We start from the raw sequence: 25545 nt of genomic DNA, 5'->3' as shown, positions 1-25545 counted from the left end.
TCTTTTCTCCTGTGAAAGCCCTTCGTCGTCGGGGCGATCCTAATTGCCGGATTCGCCCCTTTCTCCGAGGGAGTAAGTCCGATCTTTGCCAGAACCGGCCAGTCGCTGGTGTGCCCTGTCGCTGACAGATCCGGGGTGCACCAACATAGCGGCCCATGGCTTTCGCAGTGGTTTTAGTGAGTAGGGACCTGCCCAGGTCGAGCCTCACACATCCTCTCCGGCCCCACCAAGTTAGGTTAGACGGCTAGCAAAAAGAGTTTCCCTGCGTCATCAAAAAAAAAGAAAAGGTAATAAACGTTATATAATGAAAAATTATTATAAGTTCAATTATTTAGTATATTTGATATAAAATTTTAAACAAGCAAATAAATAAATTTATATATATATATATAGTAATGCTTGTAGTCCCGTCGTCATCTCATTGTTTTCTTTATCTTAAAATTCTTGAACGCTTCGTCAGTTCTTCCACTTTATTGACTGAAAAAAAATATTATTTACTGTTCTAAACAATAAAATATTTATTTCAATATATAATAATATTACTCTATGTCTTGTATACATGCTATATAAGTTAAATGACAAGTATAAAGTAACATAATTTTTATAATCCTCCTACTCTAGTTAGGATGCTGTTTCGATGACGTCACCTATGACGTCACACGCAGTAAATTCTATATTCCGCACATAACAATACAATACGTATACCGTGTCTCTGCTCATGTTCTCGGCCAGTATGTATTCTTCGGACTGCGGATTTAATGTCATCTTGTAGTTGGTGAGAGCGTCTCTGTCCTTCTGTTTGGCGTAAATGTCTATAACCACTGAATGTACCTACAAAATCATATAATTCTATAAGCGAAAATACTGAAGATACTGAACTTTTCCTCGTTTAATGCATTTTAAGATTAACCAATGGGAAGTCTGGAAACGATCAGCAAGTACGACTACGAAACGTATGGTGAGATATAGAAGCAGCTGAGAAGTGATCACCGATTGAGAGGTTTGAAGGCTTCCATAAAATAAGATCAAACTCAGAATATATATATAAAAGATTTCCACCTATACATTGATTCATCACGATATCTCTGGAGATGGTTCGAGAACCATAAGTCGTAGAGATTTGAAATTAGGTAGGAATTCCTCTCAACGAATACAGGTCAGATTTTATGTAACTCTACCCACAAAGTGTGTTGCAGGGACGTCCACAATGAAAAAATTCCCGTTTATATAGTTCCTGTATACTCCAAATTTATTAGGATAAGAATTCTATGTCATTTTCTATAAGCGAAATTTACAATAATGATCCCGATGTAGGCGTTAACGATAACAATTTTAAATATCTGTATTTTATACCACGAGAAGCTGGTAAAGGCTAGTTGTATTTATATAACAGGGCCTTTCTGGTGCTTATATAAAGATAAGCCTTATGATATATATAAAACAATAAATCTAACACACTATATAAATCGCTTCTAAACGTTTGTCTAAATATTAAGAAGTTACCATTACCTACATAATATCACAAGTATATAATATCACATATAACTATAAGAAAAAACTTTCTAAGTATTTCGAATTTTTTGTTAAATAAATGAACTTAACTTATCACATGATATTCATTTTAAAACAGAACCAAATGTCTTTATAAACAAAAATTTGTTGCCGAGTTTCGTTCAAACAGACATACACATATTAACTTACCTTGTACTTCTGCGCCAATCTCAATCTATCTTCAGTGTTAGTTAATTTATTCAGGCACGTGGCGATAATTTGAACCGAAGCCTTAAGTTCGCTTAAACGAGATATTAAAGTCTCTATCGGTATGTGAGACGATACTGTCGTCCGGCCGAGCCAGTCCTGATGTAACATTAACAGACAATTGTCACTTTCGAAGATAAATTATAAGTGTTAATCTGATTAATCATGTTAGTTGTAGATTTAACAAATCTGATGATGAGGATCAAGTAGAAAATAAAAAAAAAAACACTTTGCAAACACGATGGGTAAGTTGACAAATGTATTAATGAAAGCATTAATTATAACATGTCTTTTATCTTTATACATTATATTATTAATTTATATTTAAGTAAATATTATGGAATTTGAAAAACAAATTACTATTTTTCCGTTTCTAGAAAAAGTTTCTAACGTGAAATGGAACTCACAACGTGAAAATTTTGAATAAATCTTAATAAAAAAAATCGTTTATAACTTTTCGTTTAACTTTATAACTGTAAGTTTGAAGTCAGAATGATAACTTAAAGTCACATAAGTGACATCCCATTACCAAATGGAAATATTAACATAATATGTTAGTACAATTATTTTTAATATAATATATTTTTCATAGAATTTTTCATCGTACATTTTCTCTCAAATAATTCTAAGTAAACATATGCCGAAGAGGTGTATGAAAATGAGTTAGGTATTTTTTTGGAACAAGCAACAAACACACATGCGTCCAGAAAATGGAATAACGTACTTTTTTTGTGAACAAAGATTCAACGACGTCCCATTTATTTGTATTAGCGTGAATGTTCAACACAACCCAATCATACTGAAGCGGTGTGACCTGTAAACAAATATTGGTATAACTTGTCTATGTTCTAACCGACTGCAAAAGACGAGCTTCTGTATTGCTTCAAGAGTTCGTGAACTAATCAGGTAAGTACATTATATGACTGTATTATTAGTTTAAATCGTACTAAACTTATACAATCTGGCTATAAATTGCAAGATTATTACAAAGTTACATTATAAGGTTATAATTTTTTATCTATTAAAATTTCATATAACCTGTTGTCTCTGACATAGTGTCAATGGTGACATCATATTTCCCGCGCCCTCAGTCCAATGATGTGTTACACAGTGTAATAGACAGGACAGAGCTGATGCGTTGTAAAGCTCTGGGATAGAGCTACACTTCTGCCATTCTAATGACATTATAAATTTTTTGTCAGTGTAGAACAAGCTTTATAGTATTAATAATAATAAATGTAGAAGATTTTTTTAAATTTGTTAATAGTATTAAGTTATAAACTATACAATATGGTTCGTATAATAAGAAAATATTGATTTGTTTTTAAGTGATCATTAATGTTGCCATAACCAACGGTCAATAGGCATGAAGACATTAATTAAAAAACGCTAGATCCTATATTTACTAAATAAAAGTTAATGCTTGGAATATAAAAAATATTTTTTCTTTATTAAGAGTGTGATTATTTACTTTTATAAAATAAAACTACTAAATAAAGCAATCCGCCGTGATTTCTTGAACACAAGTTTAAACCACTCGTTTCGTAATGTTTCATTGTGAGGAACGTACACTAATAACCTATCAGGAGTTATTAAAGATGTGTTCTCACACTTTGGGAACCAAAAACGCTTAAACACTTTCGAATTCATATTTATTAACAAAATTATTTAATTATTTAGCGAGCGCAGCGACACTAACGACATCACAAGCGACGCCATGACACTGACAAGCGTTTTCGCGCCGGATTAAAAAATGGACAGAGAAAAATGCAATTATGTATTTGATGAAAAAAACTTCGTATTTTCTTTAAATAACTTTCCGTATAAAATAGGCGTATACCTACATCATACAAAGGGATTTAAAAATTTGTCATCATGCGTATATTATATGTAAGTAAATATTTCATTTTAGAATTGTCTTTTAATATAAACTATTATACCTAATAGTTTAATGTAATCCGCCACCATTTTGTTCTGATGAGCGTCCATACCGGGTTGGTTGAAGTGATTTGATAGCAAATTATTCACTTTCCGTAACAAACCGTCAATACTGTTCCCTTGAGTTTTTACTATGTGCTGGAATTGAAAGACCTGGACAAATATATACATACATTATAAATTCATGTAATTATTAATTGTATAAATTGACGTAATTATTAATTGAACAACTCACAGCTGCCTCAGAACTTCTGCCTAGCATTCTGAAAATTGGATAAAAATAATCAAATTTAATATAATAAAAATAAATTAAATATATTTCCATATATATTATACTCACGTTAATAAATCAGTTAATTCTGTTATTTTCCCCTCAGTTTGTAAAAAACTAATATAATGATTTAATGCCAAAGGTCGAGCGCTCAATAGTTCATACACCAATTTCTTATTCAATGTTTGTATCAAATATAACACGACCTGAAAGATAACATATTCGTACATTTGAAATAGAATTAAAAGCATTTTTATCAAAGAAATTATACAGGGAATACCAAAACAAGGCACAAAAACTATATTAGATTCGTTACATATTTATTGCTAGTAGCGACACTGAATGATGGAACCTATCATAGTAAAATCTACCTACACACTTGACATATTATTTAGCAATACCAAGCAAGTACACCTAATACATATTCAAGTGTCTATTTGTATTTTCATATTAATATCTTTTCACTAAATGCATATAAAATTATATGCTATACTACTATCATAAATGATTTTTAAAATTATTTTGTTTCTTTGTTCTGACTAATTTTGATTGGGCTTGACCGTTTTTGATAGAATTGTACTTAAGTTCTAAGGATAATTTTAGTTTGCTTATACTATACTTGTTACTCAATTAAATACTGATTTACAATTTTTTTCTAATAAACAACACATGATCCTTAAGAAATTGAAGAGGTTCTATATACAGGCTTCATTCAACATACATCTTGTAACATAAATATAAAACTGTTACCTTAAAACAAAACTATTGCAATTCAAAACAAAAGTAAGCAATTTAAACTCACAGTTAAAATTGCATTTCCGTCCCCAATACTTATAGCGCCATCTAATAATTCTGTTTTATTTCTCAAGCTCTTGTATTGATGCAGAGAGAATGAGCGACCCAATATAATCCTCTTCAGTGTTATTGCTAAAGTTTGTTCGGAATCTTTGATGTTGTTCGGATCTCTGCCCGACTGTGCTAGTATCACTGTAAGGTAACATTCGTAATTTTTGTTTACAGCTATTAAAGTTAAATGACAATTTTACTGTAAAATCTATTTACTTAAAAACAATAATAAAAAAATTTCTTCCACATTTTCTTCTATTTAGAATGATGTTTAAGGCATTCCAATATAAAAGTAGTCTATTAATAGATATATATGAAAAGACTTGCTTTGGAGGAAATATTTAAAATTATGAAACATAGGGTACAAACATAAATACAGCTGTAGTGATGGTATACTGAGATATATTTTTTACTTACTCAAGTCTAAAACTTTGGGTGACACTAGACTGGATATTGGCAGCAGTTCATTTCGGGCATCATTTAAAGTAGTAAACACACTGTCAACTGATTGACCAGGGTGTGATTTCTGACCTATGGCCAGAATCTCGCGAGTTGATAGCTAAAAATTAATATAAAATTCATATTGAGATTATAACAGGCTTAAAAATAGCACTCCTAAAAATAAAGGTAGAAATATATAGGAAATGTTTATACTTCAGTGATCTTTTTCAATAAGAAAATCTAATATTTTATAGTAGTTTTAAGTCTCATATAAAAAATATAGTACACGTAAACAAGTCGTGTTAGAAAATTTTTCAATAGTAAAATATTTTGTTACCACATCATCGTCGAAACTAAAAGCTTTGGCTTTAGTTTCGCTTGTATTCCAATAATCATCATCATCCATTATTTTTTAGTTATAAATACTATTCCACGTCTTTTTTATATATCCCTTTTAAATATATTTCAATTTTACGTAAACAAACAGCTTTTATGGGTATGACAACTAGTTGTCAATTTTGACAGGTAACAGAATAAAAATAAAGGACAATAAAGAAATTATAGAAATTGTTGACCGTTGGTATTAATTAAAAATGGTAGTATGTTTAACAAATTTAGTTTAAAAAATAGTTTAAAAGCTCTATAATTAATATTAATTTTAATTTTTAATGTATTCATATAAAACAACATAGGTTATTTTTAATACTAGGATTTATAACAAATATTTGTTTTGAACACAATATTTTGAAATATTTTGTCTTTGCTAACAATCGTTTGCTATATCCATTAACGTGATGTTTCGTATGGTCGTGTCATGAATTTTGTAGCTATCTGCACTCTCACAACTTTTTATATAATTATGACTATACTATAATTTCAAGTACTTCACGTGATGTGTTTTGCTCTATCAATATTCAACATTCGTGGTTAAATCCTCATTAACTTTTCATAGTAATTAATGTGTGCCACAGCAAGCAAAAAAGGAAGATTACTTTAAATTAATCTAAAAGTTTTATTTTAAGATTTATCTTCGTTTTAATATTGTATGTCTAACAACACATTAAGTTATAACGAAGTAGATATAGAATCCTCATATCACGGTCAGGTATACAACTGCATATTTTTTAAAACATTTTCTGTAATTCGTATTCACATAATCAATCAGTTTTTTAACTGGTAAAGAACATAGTTATTAGGTAATAATCATTTTGTAATCTAAGTCAATATAATACTTCTATTTGATGTTTGAAATGACATCAAAGTTGGTGTCATTAGGGTCGGGGAAGTCGAATACGGTGTAATATGTAATTAGGTGTATTCATGGAAAATTATTTTATTTTAAAACATATCCAACATTTGACAATATTTTTGATGAATTTCTTCAAAATCATCCGTACAATTCATCGTAATATTTAGTCATTCTATGGCCTAAGCTATTATCATTAACGAATAAAAAAAATTTAATGTGTTTTGTTATTGTTTGTTTCTATTTGTTGAACGATTCTCTGGAAAAGACATTTGGTAGTTGTGTGTAAGGTGACGAGTTTTTTTAATGGAACAGTTTTTAAAGTATGACATTATAAATACAAATTTAAAACAAAGTAATATTGAAATCTTTTTAATAACATTATAAACGATTTTTAGTAGTGTATTTTTTATCACGTGAAAGGTGGCAAACGAGCAGACGGCCTACTTGTTGGGCAGTAGTCTCATTCGCCCAAGGACTTCGCAACATGTCTGTTGCGATTGCGTTGCCAACCTTGGTTGTTTAGGAAAATGGAGGAGTGGCAATAAGGATATGACAACAAAGGGTGGAACAGGAAAAAGGTAACCGGCTCTCTCACATATCGGACGAAATGCAGCAATATAAGACTACTTCACGCCGATCTTCTTTGAGAGGGTGGCACTTCCCCGGTCGAGGCAGCCCATGTTCCATCTCTAGTTACTTGACCACAGCTAGGCTCTACCACCCATAAAAACTTTAATTTTATGTTAATTTTGCTCATTTACAGTTTTGTCTGGCTTTTAGGCTCCTTGACCTGGCATTTCATTGACCTTACACAACGATTCACTTCTACCTCATTAATATTTATGGCTATTGCGATTTTTATTCCATCACAAAGCTGTGATAAATCTTATTAAAATAAAGAATGCTTACGATTTCTTCGAGACCTATGTTCGGGTGACATAATAACGTCTTAGCAATATCTAAACTCGGATTGCAAAACACGTTTGGGTCCCGTTTGCGATATTTTTATGTCCCTTACATCACAGAATTTTAATAGGCATCGCAAAATTATAATAAAGTCATCGAAAGGAAAAGGAAATTTTGGTAGACTATTCAAGTTTATCAAATGTTACTTACCATAATAATACAAAGCAACTTATACTTACATCTCCTAGACTTAAACAATTCCGCTATAAAACAAAAAGGTACCTATAACTCTTATGTCTGTTTATGTGGGATTCTCACAAGATGATAGTAAAATAGGCGAAAATGCTTGGAGAACTAAGAGGAGATAGTTTTTTTTAGATGTAGTATGGATACTTTAAATATAAATCCAAGAACCTCTTTACCTATTAACGGTAAAATTTACATCGAAACACGTTATAATATGTAAATGTATTACGATTATTAATCATAAATTTATTCACATAGTTACACAACTTGTTGGAATGTTGTCTTACATATTTTAATAAAAAAAAATTAAACTAAGTTGTATTTATCTGTTTTCGAATAAATATTTTCATTTATGTTCCATTTTATTTACCCGTCCAAAGAGGGAGGTTTGTTTGAATTGGAAGGGTATTTCTGCATTTAATATATTTTTTGATTTGTTCTTCCGTTTGTTTGCACATGAAATAGTGGTTTTATTGATTAATATTCATCAAAATAGGAAGTTTAAAAAGAGGTGAAAAAGATGTGCTTCACGAATAATTTAGATAAGTTACAATATAATCATACTGTTTTAAATATATCTTCTTCGACGAGACTATGGAAATGTACGGTGTTTATAAAATTGTGGATGAATCCTATAATTCAATTAGTGAAGTTAATAATTTTGTTGAAAGTCGTGGTGGCTTGGACGTTAAAGGCTCGCTTCTCATACGTGAGGGCGCGGGTTCAAAACCTGGCAAGTAACAATGTGTTCTTTTCCGAGTCATATGTACTTTCTAAGAGTATTTAGACATCACTGACAGACGATGAAGGAAACCATCGTGAGGAAACCTGGTCTTGTAATTTCAAATTATAAGATTGAAATCGCCAACCCGTCTTGAGCAAGCGTTGGTGATTAATGCTGTAAATTTCTCCATGTGAGAAGAGGCCTTTGCTCAGCAGTGGGCACCGACAGGCTGATGATGATGATGAAGTTAATAATCTTAAGTTTTTAATTACTATTGGAATATAATTATCTTCATAGAAATATGTATTGAAGGTTAAAAGAATGTTTTATTTACTGACCCCATCTGTTATTAGCCCTTATTCATGGTTTTTGATTAGGATTCTGTGAATCATTGATAGGATGAGACCAAGGTGATTTGACATGTGTTATTATATAAAGTCAGTGATTTTCAAGATGATCTCGACAATTTTAACTTTGAATTTACTTTATTTATAGTTGTTTTCATATAAATGATATAAAAAAATATAAATAGTTTTTTTTTATTGCAAAGATAGAAAGAAGTATTGCAATTTTCTTTCATTTAAAATTAAAAATATAATTTATTACACTATACGTGTTTGTTTATGGTTGTAAAAAGTAATGGTTTGTCATGTAATAATAATATTATATAAATGAATTAAAATTGAAATAGAAAATATAATTATTCTACACTATAGCAAAATAATAGTGGGTCTATGAACAAAATTAAAACAGTTTTGTTGGAAAACTAGTATGAAAATTATTTTGATAAATAGGAATAATAGTAAATAAATAAGATGTTAGATTTTTGACATTATAAGTAACTAGGCAGAGATTTATTGTTTCGTTTCATATGAGAGAAATATTTAATCTCATTATTGTCTTATATATATATAGATTCAGATCACGTGTATGGAGTCTACGTGATATCATCTGCTTTAGTCTTGTATGGATTAGAGTTGCTTTAAACCAATATAAATAATTTATACAGTATGTTCACATGGCGTATATACAAGTATTTGAACAAATGTTCTATGATAGAAGTGAACTGATGTATTTATAGAGTATTTTTTTAAACCATTTTTTTATAACTAGGTATATAACCAACGAATCTATAACACATATTTTGGTGACCGTCTTCGCCCTTCTCATAAAAAAAATAAACAACTCGTATATCTATTCTATAAAGAGTAAATATAAGTAACGGCGCATATCGGGACCAGCTTCTTGTTGGAAATTATAATAATGGAACTCATGAACTGCATTCATTATAATAATTATTGTCTCGTTAGTATTTATCATTGTTGTATATTACGTTTCGCAAGCCTACATAAAAAAAATGCTCCGTAGCGTTTCTTTTTTTTTTAATAGATGATGTATTTATGACAAATGACAAATTGAATTGTTAAAATCCATAGAATATAATGATTATTCCCTAGTTTCGCATGTAAACTGTATTTTTAGGATAAAGATAACATTAATGGCAATTGTTTTAATTAATTTAGATATTTATGTAAGTTAGAGATTATTTGAAACAATTACTAATGAAGATTAATCTTCAGGAATTAAATTAAATTTTTCTAAATCAAGTGCCTTTGTCTTTAGATTGAATTGAAACTAGGCGACTTTTTACCCCGGGAAAATGATGCATTCCCATGGGAAAATTCAGGTGGGCCGATCGCTTTTACGCCTAAACTACTGAACAGATTTAAATGTAATTTGGTAAGGAGATAGTTTGAGACTTAAGAAAGGACATGAGTTACTTTTGACCTCTGGAAAACAACGCATTCCCAACCCTTATGAAATAAGTTGTCGAACATGTTAAAATTATCATAAACGTATATTAATGCGGGCTTGAAGCAAACTGTGGCTCCCACCAAGTTCCACAAAAAATAAACTTAATAAATTCCAATATCTGGCTAATTATGGCCTCTAGGGTGAAATAGTTCGCCCGATTATTTATAAATATATTACTAATTCTGAAATTAACGCGGACGAAGTCGCGGGCGAAAACTACTAAAATATATAATGTTTCTATTATTCGGTAGTGTTGATTTTCTATACAATAATATTTTAAGTACTATAGACATTTCATGGTTATTTAAAGCACGATTGCACGCTGGTTATTATATGTTTGTGTGTATTTGTTTTGAAATAGGTTAACGAATAGCTTCTCAATTATCTACACTAATGTTATTACGCTGAAACGTTTCTTTGAAGGTCTATTTCTCTTGAAATGTTTTACCCGTGTCTGGTCAATTTATTGATTAAGGAAAGCTACTTACCACGCCACGAGCAGTAGGAGTCTGGTGTCAATGGAATATACTAGTAAAATACGTAATTAATAAAAATAATTAAATAGCCTTTTGAGTTCTTTTATTCCCGAAAACGTTACTATTCCTACTTGTAATATCTCCACGTACCTAAACTAGTTCTGTGGCATACTTAGGCTATACATATTTTTAAATTCGATGTTAACGAAGTCTCTAGCAGAAGTTTGTTAAAATACACGTAGTTTTAAACAGTGGTATATTATAGTAGTACTATTTCTTTCTCAATATAATGGATAACTTATCGTTATAAAGTAATTTAATTGAAATTTCGCATTAATATATAATGCAGAGTTTTTAATATATATACAATAAGAATGTAAATTTAAACTCTATACTATGCTACTACACTAGAAAAATATACAATCTTTATTTTTGTGAATTTTGACGGCAGCGCACTGACAACATGTATAAGCAAGAGTTGGTTATCACCTATGATTGTCAAGTCACTTATGGCACTGATACTCATTTTATTAGACCCATAACGGAAGAAGACCCATCTTGTAGACCGATTTTGTAGGTGGTAGAGCCTAGCTGTAGTCATGTAACTACAGATCGAAAAAGGGCTGGCTCGACTGGGGAAGTACCACCCTCTCACAGAAGAAAGGCGGGCGGTTCGGGCGGCGCTGTATTCTCGAAATCAATCCCCAGTGGTACAATGAGTGTGGTTGTTGTGTTATAATTGCAACACCTCATTCAAAGTTCATCTATCCATCATATAATATATGAACTCCCACAAATATATAGGTCTAAATAAAAGAAAAAAGGGTATTACACGTCCTCTTATTCAAAATGCACCTAACATCCCAGTTTTGCACACTATTGCTTTACTATTTCACTGCCACCGAAGGGACAAACAAGGCGCATTTGCTTTTTTGGTAAGGAAATAGAAGTCCTTAAGCTCAACTTACCGTATAGATAAGATAAAATTCGCTTTCAAAGTTTTTCCCCATAGAGTCTCTGTGGCCACTGTTTGGTTAAATATAAATTGTCGTGACCTTTCCCTGATTAGTTTTACGATGAATGATGAATAAAATAAATGAAAGGTACATAGTACATCAGATTACTATCCGATACAGCATATGTTGATGTGATACATCGAGAGAAAGAACACTATTCTCCTCGTTACGCCGGGACAGCTTCTCTTTAAATATAACGTATTTTTAATGTTAGGTTGTTCGTTTCATCGAGTGTTAAACTTGAGTTTAAATAAAATTTCATCTTGAAGAACTCTCATTAAACTTCAGTCCTTAAACTTTCTTATACAGGAAGCCTTAAATTTGTAAAGTATGATTGATAACAAAAAGCCGTTGTCCTTAAAAAAAAGTATTCAACGAAAACATGTAGTTGTAAGTGGGTTGTAATATCGTTCTTTTTTTCTACCGGTGATAAAGTGATGGCCTGGAGGTTAAAGGCCCGCCACTCACACGTGAGGGCACGGGTTCGAAACCTGGCAAGTACCAATGTGTGATCTTTGTCGAGTCATATGTACTTTCTAAGACGCCACTGACGGACGGTGAAGGAAAACATCGTGAGGAAACCTGGCCTTATAATTTCAAATAATAAGATTGAAATCGCCAACCCGTCTGGAGCAAGCGTGGTGATTAATGCTCTAACCTTCTCCATGTGAGAAGAGGCCTTTGCTCTGCAGTGGGCACCGACAGGCTGATGAAGGTGATTATGGTGATGTTTAAGTAATAAGAGGAGAGAAATTCCTGAATACTATATAAATACCTTTTATAAGGTTCTCTACTTATGCACTATCTGCATATTTTTTATACGACACTGTTCTTTCTTTTGATGAGTATTACGTGAACACTGAACGTTTTTATGTGTGCATATCGCAATAAACATGTAAAAATAGTATTATTAAATTTATTGTTATTGCAGCCCCAAGGACTGTCATGCGTTTTTTAAAGATTTGTAGGCGTTTAAGTCTTACCCAACTATAAAAAAAAATTATGAATCTAGTCATTATGTGTAACTTTTGTTAAATAGAATTATTCTTTCAGTGAGAACATCGAGGTTGTTTGTGTACTTTGAAGCATAAGCGGGAATATAGCTAATAAACATAGGAACATAGCTCTCTCTCTCCCGTGTGGAGTTGGCAGATCTCCCATCGGGCTCGTCCCCAGGTGGCGAATAGGGGAACGCCCCCTAGATATAAGGGGGTATCGGGCTTACGCGGCTCGGACCAAAACTGCTTGGAGAGGGCGACTTTGTTGCGACCCGGCAGGCGTCCCGAACTTATTCCGGGTAGCGGCTGCTGGGTGGGGTGGAGTGCCGTCCCGTATCGGGCGGCGGGCACACTCTTTCGGGGATGCGCGGCTGACCACCGTGCCCTTCGGAGGAGTGTGTCGAGGGTGTTTGGCGTCTGGACGTGACGACCCTATCGCCCACCGGGTAACCGGTGCAATCAGTCACGGGGGGGAGGGTTCGCCGCTGAATGCAGTGAACGGGAACTCGGGCCTCTTCGGAGGTCCGGGTCGCTTGATGGCCAGTCTCCGCTCTGTCGTTGTCGTTGGACGCTTGCGCTCGGCGGTGGGTAGTTGGAGACTGGCCGCGTGGGCTTGGGTGGGAGGGGTAAGGGGTTAACCCTCTCATGATTAAGCAAGCCCGCACGGCGGGGGGACGCTCCCTGTCACGTGGAGTGAGCCCTCGGGGGAGATGGCCGTTCGCGGCCTGCCGCCGGATCGTCGCGGATGCATGCTTTGAGCGATTCCAGCGTCGACGCACCAGGCGGTGAGGAGAGTGACCGCTGGTGTTTTAGTGGCCCGTGAATCCCACATTAGATCCTCCGTCTCCCCTACACGAGGGGTAGGTATAAAACCTTTCACCGCGTTAACAAAAAAAAAAAGGAACATAGCTCTCGCCCTTGGTCCATTCCAATCATATACGATGTTCAATTCATTCATAACGATTTTAAATGCATTATCAACTTTGCCAGTTCTATTTCTACCTGATAGCCCATTTGATTTTTATTCGAAAGGTAAAAAATTGGATATAATATATAAAAATATACTACGAAGAATTGAATATATTGTTTTTTATATAGGGTGTAAAGAGGAGGCCGTAAAAGTTCTATCACTAATAAGGGATTCTGGTACCATCGTCATGAAAGAAATAGAAGATTATAATTTTTTGAACAACAAGGACAATATGACTGTGGTGTCGCTTCTGATGAATAAATTGTTCAGAAAATTTCTTTTTTTGGGCCTATTAGTTTGTGTTGGATCCAATTCACTGGGCTGTAAGGCTATATGCTTTTATTTGCAATTTTTTAATCAACCCATACCAGCTAAAGTCCAGAAATATCATAGGTTATTATTGGCTGTATTTAACTATTTGGAGCTTTTTGTACTTAATTTTTCACAAATAATTATGGCTGGAGGCCTATCTTAATCATTAGGTATTCAGAATGTTTTTGGGTTTGGTGAATTATATTTAAAAGTAATATGGTAACATTTTCTTTTACTTCCCCAGAATTTTTGTTCTTATAGGCACCTATCGCGAATTTTTTTACTTTACATTAATTTCAAGAGAATTAAGCTGCTATGAAGGGAGAAGCAGCTATTATTTCAAAATAATATTTAAGTTTCGTTAGCAAGCTTGTCAAATCTAATTTCTTTTCTTAAGTAAATTTTGTTTCAGGTAGGTCTTGGTATATTTTTCATGATCAGCGGAACAGAAGGTTACATAATAACTGCTTTCACGAACTGCTTGCCTCTAGCGTCATTGATACTTTTCAATAATTCCTATGGCGTTGGCAAGTGATGTAAATGCTTATAATTGCTCCGTATGGAACACAAGTGACTCGTGGCGTGTTTTATCTTAATTAATTTAATTCAATTATGTTAATGAATGTATAAACAACTTTATTGTCTTCAACAGTAGCGAATCTTTTTTCAATATATCTCTTATTTTATTTTTCTGCTAGAACACTATTTGATCGTCTATTTTAGTGGCTTCTTGTTGCTGAAATGAAATTAGAATTACGTTTTATTTCTTAGATCAGCTGGCACATAATGTATTTTCAATATCTGAACAGCATAAAAGATGAAACCCAAGAATCAAAAATCGTATTTTTATCATTATTACAATGGGAACATTTTTATAGGATTTAAAATATAGGTTCAAATTACCATTTTATCGATATGTTTCTATTAAGGTGTTGGCAATCAAATCTTCGTTGCCACAACTGAATTATTCGACGAGCGAGCTCGAACTTTTGGGTTTTCATTCATTTCTGACATCTAAATATTTTAAACTGATGACGTCAGCACTTGGACCGTCTGCTACCTTCTTATTCTTCAGCTTCATGTGTTTAATTGTCATATTTTTAATAACTTTATTTTTACCTGAAACTAAAGACAAAACATTCAGTGAGATCCGATCTGTGTTGTCCAGTAAACTCATTCAGGTACAGTGCTTTAGAAGAGGGAATGATAAGTCAGAGAATGAATAACTAATAAGTTAGTGACGAATTAAAATAACTGAAGGAGTTTGTTTTTATGCATTTAAATTCAACTTAAGGTGCTTGCTATACAGAACATTAGAGTAATGTATTGTGTTTTAAGCATCTCACAAGGCGTATTTGATATGTAATTGTTTGTTATGACCGCGGCGAGATGTGATATAATTACGTAATGTACTAAAAAACACAGTTTTGCTTAATTGGCTAGTGTCTGTGCTTAAAATTTGGTCTTGTAGTTATCATTATTTAATGAATATCATATGAACCCATGTTACTTACTTAATAATTGATATATATTTATTTGTATAAACAATTTTGTAAATAAATACATTGTATATTATCTGTATTTACCCAATATACTTCTGATCTGTTAAAAATAAGACTTAGAACATTTTATCTATTGTAGCGTATATATTATTGGAAGCTAGTTTTTTGCATATTAAGAACTAGCTGTTGCCCGCGGCTCCGCCCGCGTTTTGGTCGCTTTTCGTATAACCATATATATATATATATCAAACTTAAAATTGACCATAACTTCTTTTTCCCTTACGCAATTTTGATGAAACAAAGTTTTGACAATGCTCCTAATGCTATGTAATCCAACCGTGAAAACCGCGTTTAAATCTGTTGAGTAGTTTTGAAGTTATAACGTACCAGACAGCCAAAACAAAAAAAAACCTCCAAAAATGATTTTTTTGTTTTCTATGACTCTTCTTTAATTGCCTCCTCAGTTTTTTGGAAAAATATTTAATGTACAGACATTCTATTTTTACTGTCTTATTATATGTATATCTATATACATGATATCTATATGATTATCTATATTTTTTATAATTATTTAGGTGTATTGTTAAATATCTATGATTTATGTACGTTTGATGAACGTGATAAAAATGGAAATATATTCACTTTTTTTAAACAATATTTTTTTTTTATTTGGTGTTTATTTCAGCGATTATAATTTCTTATAAAAAAAATGTGAGGATGAGTTTAATTTAGTCCTATACTGAAATATAATTTGTTGTGGTTTTGCATACTTTTATGTACATTAAATATCAGTATTTAGGACATATAAAAAGGAAAAGATTAAGCTGGAAGAAGACAAGTAGTCCATGTATAAAATGTAGATTTCTTGTTAGCATGTAAAGAAATTCTATGTTATATTTAAAAATCATTTATACAAGTATCCATTGTTTAGGTTATCGCTGGAAATTTAAAGCATTCACCATAACAGGTAGCGTTTAATACTCACTCTTTATTTATGGCATTTACATCGATAAATTTGTGACTAATTGCGCTGGTGCCCATTAATAATCACTTGGAAACACTATTTGAAAGATATATTTTACACGCTTGAGTAATTTGTGATGTATGAAATGTCTAACGAAACGTTAAAAGTAAAGTAAATACTGCTAATATTTAAAGTAACAAAGTGACAGTTCTTTCATAATAGAACAGATATTCCTTCTACCTTCAAAAAATTATACAGTATCATAATTGTTTGGGCATACATATTAAAATTATTTAAAAAAAAAATTTTCATAATTTAACTTAAGTTAAATATTTAATTGTGATTGTAGTTTAAAAACTAACTACTTTTGATATTTTTATTAACAAAGTTAGAGCATTTATGACAGTTTTGAAAAAAGAAACTAGGAGATGGTAAATGTGTCCTGTTATGATTTTTATTATCATACGTGCAATTCTCAAAGTATCGACTTTAGTGTAGTCACGATGTTGTCATCTATAAAATATACTGAGACGTAACAATAAAATCACATGTAAATGTTGGCATTACTATAATATTCTCATTATTATTTTATATTTACAGTATATAAAATTATACAAAATTATTTGCTTTAATTTTTGTCTCTCAATTTATTATATCTTAACACGCGAGGAACCTTTTCATTATAATACAGGCTTTTTGGATATTTTAACCTTGCAATAAGGTCTATCACACAACTTCACCTTCCTTTAAATCTATGTTATTTTGCAAATTTATGGAATTATTCACAAAGATGAATTACTTATTATTTGTTAATGGAAAAGAAAATTAAAGGAATTTAAGACTACAACTGTTTTGATTGAACGTTTCATAGAGATTCTTTTTAACCTTGCCAAAGTCCAGCAGATAGTTAATATATAATAAAAAATAGGACGATGCCGCTGGAGTAACATCATTGTATGAATAAAATGTCAACATACTGTGAGGACTGTCTCCTTGCTGTGAGAATCAGATTTTAAATACCAAGTAAGAAATAATGTCATTGCTCCTAACATCGTATAAATCACGTCGGTATAGTTCCCATCCATCCTCCCCTTCAACGACGTCCTAGCTGAGATCTGGCCTTTTAGAGGCACCCTTGGGACGGGCGTATCTCCCTTCTTTTAATTATATTAATAAAACAATTAGCTTACATTCACATTATAATTAATTTGAATTACGTACGAAAAATAGTTCTTTGGTCTGAGCACTGAAATAGGCATTGCAGTAATTTTGGCGAATACTGCTACTAGGTTATAAGAAATTCCCTTAATAATATTGTGACTTTTTAATCGTTGGATTCATTAAATCAATTTAAATAAAAAGCAGCCTAACAAGTTTGTCTTTCTTTGTCCTCAGTTTCATTATTTTTTCTGCCCAAGGCTGTTTGAATCTCGCTGAAAGTTTTCCCTTTAGTTTCAGGAATAAAAAAGTATATTAATGTGCAAACTAATGCACACATCGCACTGAAGAACCAGTAAGTGTTAGAGGGCCCTAATTTTAGAGCCATTTCAGAAAAGTAGTTGGTAGTCAAGAATACTATTAGTAGAGATACTAGAATGCATATCGAGACACCGATAGCCCGTGCTGCTCCTTCGAATAGTTCAGCTGTAACTACAAAGATTAGACAGCCGATACCTGAAATAGAACAATAACAATGAGTATCCAACGGATAAATAAAACTATAGAAATATAGTGTTGCTCTATAATCGAAACAGATATTGTAGTATCTAAGATATATTTGCGAGAATTACTTGTTTATAAAAAGTGTTGTGTTGTGAAAATGTTTTTGCTGAAGGCAGAGGTCAGTTTAAGACACGAATGACGTTTGATAATTTTGCCTTAATAACTTTAAAATTCCGTGACTCTGAATAAGTTTTCATAATATATAATTCTAGGTACCGGGATATAGTACTAAAGTACGAAAATATGAGTTAATTTATTCCTTGAAACCTCCCAAGGTGAATTTTATATTTTAAGATATTTGTATAGAAAAAGCAAATTGAAAAGAAACTTTAATCCGGTTAAAATTATATTTAAATATTATTGCTTTTTGTACATATATATATTTTTAGTAATCGATATATAGGTTACGTATGATGTGACGCCAAGTTTTAAATTAAAAATCGTTTTCTGTTAAATATAACGACAACAAAGAACAGCTTGATTTGAACTTCAGTCGTAAGTATTTTTGTTTTTTGTAATTTTACCAGCATGGAATATTTTAATAACATTTAGTGTTAAAATAACCAGCCATATTACTTACCGACATTAAAGCAATAGGTACAAACTATCAAAGAAATTATTGGAAGATAATTTAGAAAACCAGTCACAACATAGTTTTCTTTGGTAGTAATTTCGAAGAAAGTACCGAGTCCAATCTGAAAGAGTAGGTAATATTAAAATTAAATAATAAATAAAATAAAAGTAATTTAGTATAACGCAATATGCATATTATGTTTTCTCATTAAAATTAATGCATGGAGTTCGTTGTGTTATATAGCTAGCTATAATATATGCTAACAACAATCCAAACTTGAAAATGTTTAAATCAAATAATTTCTTAGAACTTAATGAAATCTAAGACTTTCGCGAGTTTTATTCATTTAAATGAAACTAATATTTTTCGGATACACTACGCGTGCTTTATTTTTTGTTAAAACTACATACTCCCGACGTTTCGCTTGCTTTTTAGCGACCGTGATCACGGGCTGACGATATGTACATCTCACACGCTTAGTATATCCGAAAATATTAGTTTCTTTTGTTAGAACTACTAAGAATCGAATAAATTTTTAACTATATTAATAATATAAACATACTTTGTTAGTAGTCTTATTCGTTTTCGTTACTGTTTTATTTGTTACTATCTATGTCTGATATGTGAGCAATTGTGAAATTAAAAGTATCAAAAAGCCGAATATAATGAACAATATGCAAAAAAGACGAGCATTTTTTTTTGGACAACATTAACCCAAACATTTGTCGTGGTAAAATTTATAATCAAGTTCAGCTTACCATTCCTAAAAATAAGCCAGCGAGGGTGTATATCAATATAGGTCGTCTTCCAAAAGTATTATTAAAGAAAGAGGTACATAAAGCGGCGAATAGTTGTATGCAACCAATAACAACTGACGCATGCTCAGATTGAACGCTGGTTTTAGTCGAGTCCAGAATAGTTTGCAAATAAAATGATACAGCATTATACCCTATAGCATTGGACCCAACGCAAATTAAGATCCCCAGCGACAGAGATTTTAAAAATATTTTGTCTCTGAATAAAGCCAGCGTATTGATTTGCACTCTTTTTGCTGATTTATAATCTTCAATTTCCTGTTTGATGACGTCATCGGAGGCTCTAATTTTTGATAAAACTGTTAATGAATCGTCGATTCGGCCTGAAATATTTACTTGTATTGTAAAACATAACAATAGCGACGCTAATTTCATTTTAAATAGCATATTTTTTTCAAAATATAAAGAAGATCGAATAGAAAATTAAATATATGATTGTATCTAAATGAGCGTAGTTGATATAATCAAATATTATGTGAAATAGTATAAGTTATGGTGACAGGAAATTATTGAGAGTATTCATAAATAATAATTATTCGTGGTTAAAACAATGAATTGTTTTACTAGAAGAAAAAAAAACTACCTTTGGTATATAAGTAAAATGGGCTGTCTGGTAGAAATGGCAAAGGCAATGCCGTTATAACTATTACGCCAGCTAATATGGCATTGAACACAGCGTATGACAGAAATGGTCCCACACCGAGAGTTATTACTATGCCCGTACATGATGAGATATGTAGGAATGCACCAAGGGGTCCGCGGTGGTCTTTCTAAAAATAGCACAGTAACAGTTACGTATATTGCAAAAAACACATTAAATTTTCGATAGCTTACATCAAATAAACGATTTTTACTCACACTAGCGATTTCTGATACATACACCGGGATAGCAACAAACATGTAGCAGTCAGTCAATACCATGACAGCTCGGCATAGTATCAACATCCACACTTCGTTAGCGAAAATGGTCCAGACAGATGCGCATATCCGGGGTACGGTTACCAAAATGATGCAGTACTTTCGACCGATTTTATCTATAAGAAGTCCTCCTAGGAAGTTCGCTGCAAAACATAAATATCATTCGGTTAGGTTAGGTTAGGTTAGGTCATTTCGTAATTTGGTGAAGCTGATAATATTATATCATATCCTGACTCGATGCTGAATCTTTAAAATATATACATTGTAATAAATTCGAAATATTCATATTAATATCAAGGTATAGCATATCGAATATACATATATATGAATGTAAATTAAATTTAAATAAAACGAGTAGGGCATACTCCCGATTGCAGCCAAATAACCCCCTGAAACTATCCACGAGCCTTCTCTCTCTGTGATGGGTTTTGGCAAAGGAATGTCTGTTCCATTAGACAGTTTGACAATCATTGGGGATGTCCAGTACATACTCATGCCAGTTGTCAGCGATCCTAAATTTACTGTAACACAAATAAATATCTGTTTTATTATAACAATATTCTTTAATAGAATATCTTTTTTATAACATAAATTATGCCTCTATAACAATTATGTAAATATATAAATATACAATATAGAGTTAAAGAAATTACCTACATGAGCAGAGTTCGCATACTAGTGCTATTGAATACATATGAGTATTATTTATTAGTACTTTTGTTAAATTTTATTTTGTAATTTTTTGAATAGCTGAATAGATGTTTGAAGTAAAAAGGTCGAGTAGTGTCATAATGGTATTAGATTGTTAAGATTAAGGTACTCTAACAGTGATAAGATTTCAAAGAAGTATCTAACTATTGATAGTATAAGGATCTGAGAAGTAGATCAATATGCGAATGGTGTAACCTATTAGATATTCAGACACTTAATAGTTTCATGATGTAAAGGTTTTTTAAATGGGCATGTTTAAGTAAATGGTCCACAATGCTTAAGAGGGTTTTCTTATCGTTTTGATGACGACCGAAGCTGCTTAGTAGATATGTTTTGCAGAAACAAACGTCTAGTTTCTACCTAGTTAACACGCTAACTGTTATGAAAAAAACATTACAGATATAACATCTCTTGTAAGTGTTGAATAAACAAAAACAAATACAGGTATCATAAGGAAATTTATAGCAATTATAAGAATTCTTTTTTTTATAAAAAAATGTATATATTAGTGTTTCTAACTTTATTTTTCCACTCAATGATAGTAAAAGTTTGTGTTTAAATGATACAAATTGTTTAAACTACGCAGTTGGAATTGACGTCTCAAGGACATACACTCAGCATAACCGTTATTGTAACTTGTTGTAGAGTATTTTCCAAAGATTGTTTAAAATTATTAGTTTTACTATATGTGTCGTGGTAGATTTTTATTAATGTGATGGACGAAAAAATCTCAAAGGCTAAGGTCCAATGGCAACATAGGCTAGTGATTATTTCGTCATTGAATGTAAGGGGGCAACTTATATTGTTTTTTTAAAACCAAACAAGTTGAAAAAAAAATCAACCCACTTAACATATAACAGATTATTTTCTAGATGTAAATTTTACAATAATTTATTTTTAAAGTAACCATTACGGGAAATTAACGGGGGCACGACATAAACCAGATCAAAATGTTTAATGATATTAATTAACTTAAAAAAAATCCTTTTTCTGTTTAAAAGTTGTAATATATTTGGAAACTCGAAGATCACTCAAAAAACATTTGTCTCGTTACACAATAAAACCTGACATCCCTCCATTTACTGATAAAATGTTTTTCAATGGCTGTTTTCTTTCGACACGCGTTTTTATGAGTTATATTTATCAATGGATTAAGTTCTTGATTATTAAGCATGATTTGAAGACACACTAGCAAAAATACACTAACAACAGATATTCCATTTGCAGATATTATTTCATACTTTTGAATTTAAGTCCTTTGACAGCGAATTTAAATTAAATTTAAAAATCTCATATCATTAATATTATAATACTACATATGTGTATTATATGTTATATTAATATAAATTATATAAAATTAGATTAAATACAAGACAAATAATGATAAGTGTTACTATCTAGGAAGTGTTTATAGGCTTAAGCGTGTATGAAGACGATATAATGAATTTTATCGTAATATTATTACAAAAAAAAAAAACAAAGGATTATTATGGGATTGATAATTTTAAATGTATACTTGTTATATTCATTTATGGAGCTATAGACTTAAATAATATATTTTATTGCATGTTATATATGTGTATATTGATGCGTCAAAGCGTTAACAATCAGAACATATTTTATGTATTTTAACGTAATTTATCATGCATTTATAACGCGAGGCGATCTATTACATAGTATTAATTCTAAATAAATATATATCATTGTTATTTTACCGACTTTATACCTGTTGCTTTAGATATACATAATAACATACGTTTATTATTTAAATTTGATATGAAGTTCAGCTCTATATTCAAATTACAGACTATCGTAACAATTGACATACATACATATCCATATTTCTTATAATAAAAAAATTATCTATGAATATTGAATTAGAAAATTTAAAGTCATAACAATAATTTAAAATAATCAATTATTAGTTTGCCATAGATAACAAAATTCCCTATAAATTCCTATTAAAATTTCCTAGAACTAAATTTCAATAGATGATCTCATTAATCGAAGAGATTCTATTCAAATATAACACGATGAAGTAAACATCTATAATAAGAGAAACAAATAAAAATTCCTATCGATTAGTCGATATTGTCGAAGTCGTGGTGGCCTGGAGGTTAAAGGGCCGCCTCTCACACGTGAGGGCCTGGGTTCGAAACCTGGCAAGTACCAATGTGATCTTTTCATATGTACTTTCTAAGAGTATTTAGACACCACTGACAGACGGCGAAGGAAAACATCGTGAGGAAACCTATTCTTATAATTTAAAATTATAAGATTGAAATCGCCAAACCGTCTTGAGCAAGCGTGGTGATTAATGCTCTAATCTTCTCCATGTGAGAAGAGGCCTTTGCTCAGCTCAAATTTAATAAAATTATAATTTATACTTTTGTACTTTATATAATGGGGCTGAGTTCAAAATAAAAGATTGAATGAACAAAATTAATGTAAAAGGCCCCTTAGTTTTATGTAAAAAAAAAAACAGCTTTTTTAATTTGAAAGAAATTCTAATAATGTTGTCTATTTTCAATTCTATTTTCTATTTCTATTTTCAATAGGTCTCATTAGACCTATTGAAAAATTTATAATTTAATTGTTAATTTAAAAAAACTCTGAAAATAGTAAGTTTCTGTTATTTTTAAGATATAAATATAAACAAACATTAATAATGACCAGACGAAAGTACTCAGCATTAAATGGATTCACTGATCGGGTGCCGGTTGCAATCACGTTGCAGGGAGAGAAGCTTCAACAGTGCCTGGGGCTTGCGACCCAGGTGTAGGTTTAAGGGGCCCCTATCTAACGCGCGTTAAACGCTCACCTCCACCGTCCAAGCTCCTTTCTCTACCTAACCAAATCTGAAACGATCCTACTAGGGCTGCATTCTAAGTAATAATGAATTGAAGTTATTTCTTAATTTAGTTATTTATTAATTTACGACGAACCTATTCTTAGTGACTTCGTAATACTAATTGACCTTGGGGGGGGTGGTCTGTGGGGGCGTTGGTTTTCCAAGGAACCGTAACATTTACTGACACAACGATATAGAAATATTTTTTATCTGTTAATATCAAATATTTAATCCGATATTTTAAAAGAGATATTCAAGTAAAAATTTAAAATTATAGTTGTCTTAAACAACTTCTCTGTCATTTTTTTAGTATTTGAAAAAAATTCAGCACCTCCAGTAATATGGCCACTTTTTAAGAATCGAACATTAACACATATATATTTTAAAATAAATTTGACAGTTAATAGAATAGTTATACTTACCAATTGTGACAATTACATATTGTCGTATAAGCGATGCAGATAAAACTAATTTCATTTTAGAGGTTTAGAACACTGTCATGAAAAATTTGATAAATAAGTCAGTTGTATTATTTTATATTAAATGAGATGCATCGCATGCATCGCCTTAAAGGCACGTTTCACGAATACTTGTACTACTGTATAAACTAAAAGAGTTAAAACGAGACAAACTTAACTCAGCAATAAAACGATACGTTAACACACAGTGCCATCTAGAACTCACTTGAGGACTTGAGAGTTGCTAGGTTCGTTTTATAGTTTATTTGATTGCTTGTATAACTTTTTGTTCGACATATTAATTGTATAATTAAATTATTTTGAAAGAGCACAAAAAATATGATAGTTTGAAGTTGTTTAATACGTAAAAATTTTATAGAAAAAACACGCAGTAACAGTGTGATTTCAATATCGTCATAGTAATTATTTTCAAATCGTTTTGCGCTATATATGAATAGAAAACAAATATGTGTCATCGATGGTAAAAATCAGAACATTTATCAAGTTTTTAGTCGTGCCTTCGTTAGTCTACGTCAAAAGTTACATAAAACTTTTTACTCGGTAATAATTATTACGCAAACGGAAGTGAGCCTGGTCCTTACATCCTTATCATAATCTGACATGAAGTTGTATAGTTATTACATATATTATTAAAAAAAAAATGGTTTTACATTTGCGCATATAGGTTTATTATTGCTGAAATTTGTTGCCTCAATTTATTTGTTTTTAAAACAATAATCTGCCTGAAGAAGGTTAAAATATATATGTTCATTTAGATCGATCATATACATACGTGTTATACTAATCAATACAAGACATATTATAGATTTTCCTATCATTAGTATTAAATTCCATTTCTTACTTCCATTGGTTACTGGTATAACAATGTGGAATATAATAAACTTGATGAATCTCAAATTCTTAGTCCATATTTAAAAAACAAAGTACGGACACAAATAAAATTAAAAGTGTTTTAGAGAGGAATATGCGATGTTACCTACAATCTGGTTTGATTTTTATTATTAAATCATTTTTTTTATTTCGTACATTGCCATAATTACCAA

The 25545-nt window shown here is 31.4% G+C and overlaps 2 protein-coding genes and 1 long non-coding RNA gene across 3 annotated transcripts; all 3 read right to left on the bottom strand.

The window, feature by feature from the left end:
• Window positions 1-312: 312 nt before the first annotated feature.
• Window positions 313-5765, bottom strand: LOC116774858 (spermatogenesis-defective protein 39 homolog). Its single transcript, XM_061524123.1, has 11 exons — window positions 5592-5765; window positions 5231-5372; window positions 4770-4954; window positions 4037-4173; window positions 3932-3959; window positions 3699-3849; window positions 2797-2933; window positions 2483-2572; window positions 1702-1857; window positions 706-831; window positions 313-477 (listed from the first exon to the last, which is right to left on the bottom strand). The coding sequence occupies exons 1-11, from the start codon at window positions 5658-5660 to the stop codon at window positions 457-459; spliced, it is 1242 nt and encodes a 413-aa protein (XP_061380107.1). The 5' UTR covers window positions 5661-5765; the 3' UTR covers window positions 313-456.
• An 8786-nt stretch (window positions 5766-14551) lies between these two features.
• LOC133319483 (uncharacterized) lies at window positions 14552-15739 on the bottom strand. The gene is made up of 2 exons (XR_009753075.1): window positions 14870-15739; window positions 14552-14702 (listed from the first exon to the last, which is right to left on the bottom strand). It is a non-coding gene; the product is annotated as an uncharacterized LOC133319483 (long non-coding RNA).
• Window positions 15740-16983: 1244 nt separating this feature from the next.
• On the bottom strand, window positions 16984-24704 carry LOC116774892 (facilitated trehalose transporter Tret1-like). Its single transcript, XM_032667674.2, has 7 exons — window positions 24446-24704; window positions 20827-20982; window positions 20402-20604; window positions 20127-20313; window positions 19487-19866; window positions 18735-18849; window positions 16984-18106 (listed from the first exon to the last, which is right to left on the bottom strand). Exons 1-7 carry the CDS (start codon window positions 24498-24500, stop codon window positions 17799-17801), a joined length of 1404 nt encoding a protein of 467 aa, XP_032523565.1. The 5' UTR covers window positions 24501-24704; the 3' UTR covers window positions 16984-17798.
• Between the last annotated feature and the right edge of the window lie 841 nt (window positions 24705-25545).

Source organism: Danaus plexippus, chromosome 23 (genome assembly GCF_018135715.1).
Source record: "Danaus plexippus chromosome 23, MEX_DaPlex, whole genome shotgun sequence".
Lineage (NCBI taxonomy): Eukaryota > Metazoa > Arthropoda > Insecta > Lepidoptera > Nymphalidae > Danaus > Danaus plexippus.
Note: the sequence above shows the minus strand (reverse complement) of the source record. Positions and strands in the feature narration are given on the sequence as shown.

What these genes read in the sequence shown, in the direction of transcription:
- LOC116774858 (XM_061524123.1), bottom strand. Translation starts at nt 5,660, where the DNA reads ATGGATGATGATGATTATTGGAATACAAGCGAAACTAAAGCCAAAGCT. An exon ending in TTAGTTTCGACGATGATGTG is followed by an intron (nt 5,373 to 5,591) that starts GTAACAAAATAT and finishes ATTAATTTTTAG; the next exon opens with CTATCAACTCGCGAGATTCT. An exon ending in GGATTACATTAAACTATTAG is followed by an intron (nt 2,934 to 3,698) that starts GTATAATAGTTT and finishes TAATGTCATTAG; the next exon opens with AATGGCAGAAGTGTAGCTCT.
- LOC116774892 (XM_032667674.2), bottom strand. Translation starts at nt 24,500, where the DNA reads ATGAAATTAGTTTTATCTGCATCGCTTATACGACAATATGTAATTGTC. An exon ending in CTGGCTTATTTTTAGGAATG is followed by an intron (nt 18,850 to 19,486) that starts GTAAGCTGAACT and finishes CTACTCTTTCAG; the next exon opens with ATTGGACTCGGTACTTTCTT. An exon ending in TACCTATTGCTTTAATGTCG is followed by an intron (nt 18,107 to 18,734) that starts GTAAGTAATATG and finishes GTTCTATTTCAG; the next exon opens with GTATCGGCTGTCTAATCTTT.